Genomic DNA, 6,320 nt, shown 5'->3' with positions numbered 1-6,320 from the left:
TAATTTAATGCAAAACAATTTGGTGTCAACAGAAATAAATTCTTCTGCCATTATAAAATCTGTGTGCTTGGTGCTGACTCAGCTCATTTATCAAAAATTTTCTACTTTCTAAACAATCTGTTTGCTTTCTGCTGAATGGAAGATTTTTATACGTACTTCACATAATTTTGTTTATACAAACTATACCTTGAAGAAGACAGACTAAACATTTTTTATTATTATTATTTTCATTGTAGCCGCATCTTTAAATAACATGTAGAGTCAGTAAAGAGTTAATAAAAATTATCTCATCAAACACCAAACAACAAAGTGTGTTTCTAGCAGCGCTGACATTATTTCAGTAACTATGATCTTGGATTAGTCTCACATATGCACCTTTTTGATGCTGGAGGCTTCTATCTCTCTTTGATAGGAAAATATAGATATTTTTCCTTGTACCAAAAAGATTTAGATTGTAGTCTTTGATTAGGTCATATAACTTATGGCGCTTCTTTTAGTTCAAGAGGAAGGGAAAAGTTGTTGAAGGTAACAAATGCCAGATCAAACATTCTTTTTGTAACACAGTTCCTGATAATACCCACCTCATAGGCAGAAGACTGGTCTCCTTGAGGCCGGGTTCTACGTGCTTAAAGAAATAAAGATAATAAATATGAATTAATTCCAAGGACTTCATGAGTACTTGGGGCCCAGATATTGGGATAAGATCTGTTCATTCCTACCTCGTGGGGGTTGAATCGGTACATTCGGGTGTTTCTTCTTGGTGTAAACATAGATTATCCTCATCAACACGGCAGTCCCGATCACATCCACGAGAATCACCAGCATGAAGAGGAATCCGTTCACCTCAAAGCAGTTTTCACAGGCTGGAGAAGAAAAGTGATCAGTTGAACACTGTATGAGCACAAAGGCCTTACAATGAAATCTGGTTTTACTTACCCTTCCCTTTTACGAAGAAGCTGTATTTTATTTTTTCCTCTCCATATTCACAATAATATTGGGCCTGGCCTTTAAATTTGAATTCATGAGTTTCAACAGGTCCAAAAGGATTTTCTTTATCTCTTATATTCGTCCATGTTCCGTTTCCTGGACAGGTCAGAGTAACTTTGTCTCTCCAGAATGAGACTCCTCCTTCAACCACAAACACAGTTTATAAATACATTTGTAATTATTTAAGTCCATAATGTTTATATAAATTTCTGTTAAAACTTTGATCGATCAAAGACACTAAAGGGTTTGCTTATGGCAAACAGTATATTTAGAGCTGAAATATGTATTTGTCCAACCTCCAGACAATTAAATATTTCAACTTCACGGTAAAAATAAAGATGTCGCAGAACTGGTGGGTGCTTACCTTTTAGAGACTCCACCGTGGCTAAAAACATGCAAAGGACGACGAACATGACCTGGACACCCATCCTGCGAGTTTCTTTATCCGTCTGGAGTTTGGATCAAATCTGTGAAGTCTGAATTAAACTCAGGAGCCTGGTTAATGACAGACTGAGACTCTCTCTCTCTCTGTGCTCTCTCACTTGTGCACACTAATAAACTCACGAAAGACACACACATTTAGCTCTACAGGAAGTGTGCGTTTTTTCAAGAGGATTTCACTGTTCATTGAAGTCAAGCTGAAGTGGAGCTTGTAGAAAAAAACATTTAGATTCCTGATTTATTCCAGCTAAAAAAAAAAAAAAAAAAAAAACATAGATAAGAAGCAGGAATAACAAAATAACAGATTTAGGCAAATTATACAGTGGAAACTCTAGATGAGAATCATGTGTTCAAATAGACAATTTGAATATGAAAACAAGTTTTCCCAGAAAAATTCAAGACCCTATCCACCACAATTACAAAGTAATGCTCACTATTATCTACAGCAGCTGTGCTAGAAGTATTGCATGATGATATTTTAATGAAAGAATACATAAAAAAGTAAGAGAGCAAGATTTCACCCACCTGTTGGAGACAATCCATCAGTTGTCTCCAACATGATGGAGACAACTGATGCATTGGATCATTAGAAGAGTTTATTGTATTTTATCTTTCATTATGACAGAATGTTATTTGGTGTCTTTTATCCTAAGGGATTATGTTCTGGACCCTTAAACCAACACAACACCGAATTTTATGGTTCACGGTAGAAATTTTGGCAGCACTGGCACCCCTTATATTACTCCACTGCAATCTATTGGGTCACTGTCTCCAGTGTTGGTCTCCACACTTTAAATGCTCATAGTGTCCAAACGTTAATGTTGCCCAACTGAATACTATTCTGTTTATTTATCTAGCACTTCAAAATGATTGTCATATAATTTTACGTGTACAAGAAAAAAAACCTGGTCAATTTCATTCATAAAGAAATTATATGATTATAAAGAAAAATACAATATAATGACAATTGACAATGACAATTTTGGTCAGCCGGAGTTTATTTGAAGAAGGCCACATTGAGGTGACTTTGCAGCGATCCATTGTAATGAACAAGCATGTGGTGACAGTAGAAGCAACCGGCTCCATTTTAACAGCACAGAGTTATATTGTCTGAGACGCCGGCTGTGTTTGGGTGATGCTGTTAATCCTACCAGCAAGTCAAAGTCAAGGTTTCAAGAGGTGTTTCAGCTCCGGCTATGAAAATTCATGTTTGGAACCTTCATATGCTGTTCATTTTTTATGTAAAAAAAATATTCACTCACAGATTGCATTGAATAGTGTATTTATAATAATTTTCAGCATTTTCTTATTGAAGGATTTTGGAAAAAGAAGCTTGTATACGTGTGATATAAGAGAAAAGCTCTTCTGCGTTGTTGCATGCTGTTAGGTTCACAATGAACAAACAATAGATTGACTTGATGTCATAGTGTATTTCTGTGCAACATACATTAAATATAAATTGGTGATTTATAGTATTAATAACTCTCAAAACAGAGAGAATATTCTGGCTTTAATGTCCATTATTTTACCAGTGCATGATGGGTTGATGAGCTCCTGCCTGCCAGAGCCGACAGCGGTTAACTGGCATCAGTGTTCTTCCCTCATGCAGAGAAATAGAAAAGCTAATGGTTTAGCAAACATATCTATCAGAGGTTAGTAGGTTCTGCTTTCTGCGTCTCTTTTTTTCTTCTTCGCGTTTTGGGTCTGATGTCGTTTACTGTAAATTTCTCCCTGGTTAGTGAGCGTAGTCTTTGTCTCATTTTGTTTATCGCTTTGGGTTTTGATAACAATCATTTTGGTTTTGTCTTTAATAGCTCTTGTCACATTTCCTGTTTCTGCTCTCTGGTCTGTTTCCGTTCTCTTTGCTTTCTGCCCTCACACCCAGCCTGCGAATAATTACAAAAGCTTTCATGCATCTTGACATTTACTTTCGCAGCCAATTTTTATTTTTAGGCTTTCGGTTGCTCCTTTGTCTGTGCTGCCTTGTGTATTCTTCTTCATGTGGAGCTGACACGTTCTTGCTGCCACACCTCTATTGCATTGTGTTCAGCTTACTTTACTCCGCTGGAGCTATCCAGCTGTTGTATCCTCCTCCTTAAAGATTACTTTATAACACCCACTACTTTCCATTCCAAGAAAAGCTGTAAAAAAAAAAAAAAAAGCATTTGCTATTAATTTTTGATTGTCAAAATTACAATGTGTGTTATATCCAATTTAGGCAATAGTAGAAATGCACTAATTTACATTTTGACATAATGTTTTTATCATAACTAAAGAGAAATAAATTGACTATTTATGTTACAGTGAAATGCATTTTGTTATGTAAATTTGACTATTTGCTATTAAAGGTGCTGTAAATGAATTGGTGTAACATTTGTGACAAAGACCTATGTTGTGATTGACAGCCTAACCCAGTATGCATGGAGTCACACCTGTAATCCAACCCTGCTGTCCACATTTGACCAGGAAGCAGCTGACAAAATAACCCACAAAGTCAGTTTTTAATCTAGCAGATTTTAGACATACAGTAAGCTTTCCGATCATTTTAAGAGTTCATGTAGGATCTAGTAACTGCTGTATGCTTGGGGTTACAGTTCATTTAGAAAACAACTTTTTTCTAAGCTTTAACTTCCTGGTTGATGTCTTTGGATATTGTTCTTTGTTCATGGTGCCATCAATTCTAAGAAGTGCACCAGTTCCTCTGGCAGCAAAACAAAATGAGGCTGCCACCTCCATACTTCACAGCTGGCATGATCTTCCCAGGTTTACAAGTGTTCCCTCTTTTTGATTCAAATGTGACGATGGTCGTTAAGGCTTTCCTGTGTTTCTTTTGGAGTAATGGCTTTCAGCTCATGTCTGTTCAAGGAACATTTTACTGTGAATAATGACCCTTCAAGGCAGAATCTTTGCAAGGTCTTTGGCTTCTGTTCTGGGGTCTATCGGTACATTTTGGACCAAAAAGCGTTCATCTGTGGGACACAGAATCAGTCTCCTTCCTGAGTGGTATGATTGTTGGAAAGTCCCATCATTTCTATACTTGCATATAATTGTTTTAGCAGATGAATGCGGCACCTTCAAATGTCTGAAAATTGTTTCCAGTGACTTCTCTGCACTTTCCAGTCATGTCAAACAAGGGAACAGTGAGTTCCTGTCATTTTCCTCCTATTAGTGGACTTCTTTCTTTGTTGTTTTCTTGTATCGATTTCTTGTATAGATTTCTTATTTTCATTGTATTTCTTTACGTTTGGACATGCATGTGTTTTAGTGTTATCTGATTCTAGTTTATTATTTCTTAGTTTAGTTTCTCTTGGATTAATTTTGTTAGATTTGGTAATTATTTCTCTTATTTTGTTTGTTTAGTTTCATCTTTGTTTTGCCTTAGTCACTTTAACGTTTCTTCTTCTTCTTCTTCTTCTTCTTCTTCTTCTTCTTCTTCTTCTTCTTCTTCTTCTTCTTCTTCTTCTTCTTTGTCTTCTTCTTCTCCCCTTCCCCAGCTACTAATCATTTATCTCATCTAGCCTCATTTGCTACCTTCCCAGCACCAGTCAGTTTCTCTCTGACTCAGTATTTCTGCCTCATGGACTCATTGCTTGCCGCTGGTTCTTTCCCTTTGCTCTGGATGCGCCATGCCACTGTTGCTCAGTGTTTCCCAACCCTGGAACTCAAGACAAACTGTGGTTCATGTTTTAGATGTTTCCCTGATTTAAGACCCTTGATTCAGATGACTGCAGTTCCACGAAAGCCTGTTATTCAATCTTCAGTTGAAATTATGTGTGCTTGAAGCAGGGGAATGGCTAAAGCGTGTAGGGCGGTGTGTGTTGAGGACCAGGGTTGGAAACACTCTGTCACCAGTTCTGCGTTTCCAGCTTTTGTAAGTATATTTGGACTTATTTAATTAAACCATGGCTCATGAACATTCCGTTCTCCTGTCTGCACTTTGGTCCTACTCCCGTTCCTGCACCCTCCATGACAGCTCCAGGTGTGGTCTTGAAACACATCCACACGTGTAACTCCAATTATCTCAGATGTGTCATTTAATTTCTCAGAGGTCTCAAAAGCCATGACTTAATTGTCTGAACTTTCCCAATCTGCTTTTAAAGAGCTTAGTAAATAAATATCTGACCCACCCTTTAATTAAAATGACAATTAGCAAATAGAAACAATTATAGTTACTTTCATTGCCCTGAACTAAGATAAATTTCTGATTTAACTTCAGATACAGATGATTTTTTTATTTATTTATTTAGAGTATTTAAACTTCAACAGTAAAATCATGGGCAGGCTTGATGAAAGTTAATGGATAACGTGGTGCTTCTCTGCCCCCCTGTGGCTAAACGATGCAAAGTTATGCTTTTCAAAATAAGTTGTGACAAACATTCTCTTCTATTGTTTTGGAGGCAAATTCTTATTTATTAATTTTTTTTTATGAGCAAGGGAATTAAACATAAATGAAGCTCTGTGGTATTTTTTGTAAACAAGACTAAATATTATTTAACTTTTTTTTTAATGAAAAATCAATCCAAGTACATCACCCTGGCACATTAAATGCCACAAAACAAAACCTGGACGATTCAGTAACACACCAACAAGTAACTGATTTTTATTTATTTATTTTTTATTATTATTTGTGATGAGCTTTATGTTATATTTAGTTTTTGTTTTCTTGTACTTGTTCTCCGCTTCACAATTAAACAGACTAAAGTTTCTCTTTTTTCTTTTTCTGTAATGTGCAGTGAAGGGATGTCAAACGTCATTATTGAAGTTGATATCTAAAATAAAGTCGCCTAAGATTCCAGACTTCTTTAAAACGTCAGCGTTAATGACTGACTTTGCATTTATGGGGAAGTGATGTCATAAGCAGAAACAAACTTTCAAGTAGATGAATGAGGTGA

General features: G+C 36.3%; 1 protein-coding gene across 1 annotated transcript; it reads right to left on the bottom strand.

Moving 5' to 3' along the window:
* Positions 1-581: 581 nt before the first annotated feature.
* On the bottom strand, positions 582-1,531 carry LOC106942052 (T-cell surface glycoprotein CD3 epsilon chain-like; the record flags this gene model as incomplete). The annotated part of the gene is made up of 4 exons (XM_015025233.1): positions 1,352-1,531; positions 937-1,128; positions 720-863; positions 582-625 (listed from the first exon to the last, which is right to left on the bottom strand). Coding segments are annotated over exons 1-4 (444 nt in total), but the record flags the coding sequence as incomplete, so codon positions are not given.
* Between the last annotated feature and the right edge of the window lie 4,789 nt (positions 1,532-6,320).

The sequence above is a fragment of the Poecilia latipinna genome, unplaced genomic scaffold (assembly GCF_001443285.1).
Source record: "Poecilia latipinna isolate Pla-1442-1.1 unplaced genomic scaffold, P_latipinna-1.0 Scaffold4010, whole genome shotgun sequence".
NCBI classification, from domain to species: domain Eukaryota; kingdom Metazoa; phylum Chordata; class Actinopteri; order Cyprinodontiformes; family Poeciliidae; genus Poecilia; species Poecilia latipinna.
This window is presented reverse-complemented; position numbering and strand designations above follow the sequence as displayed.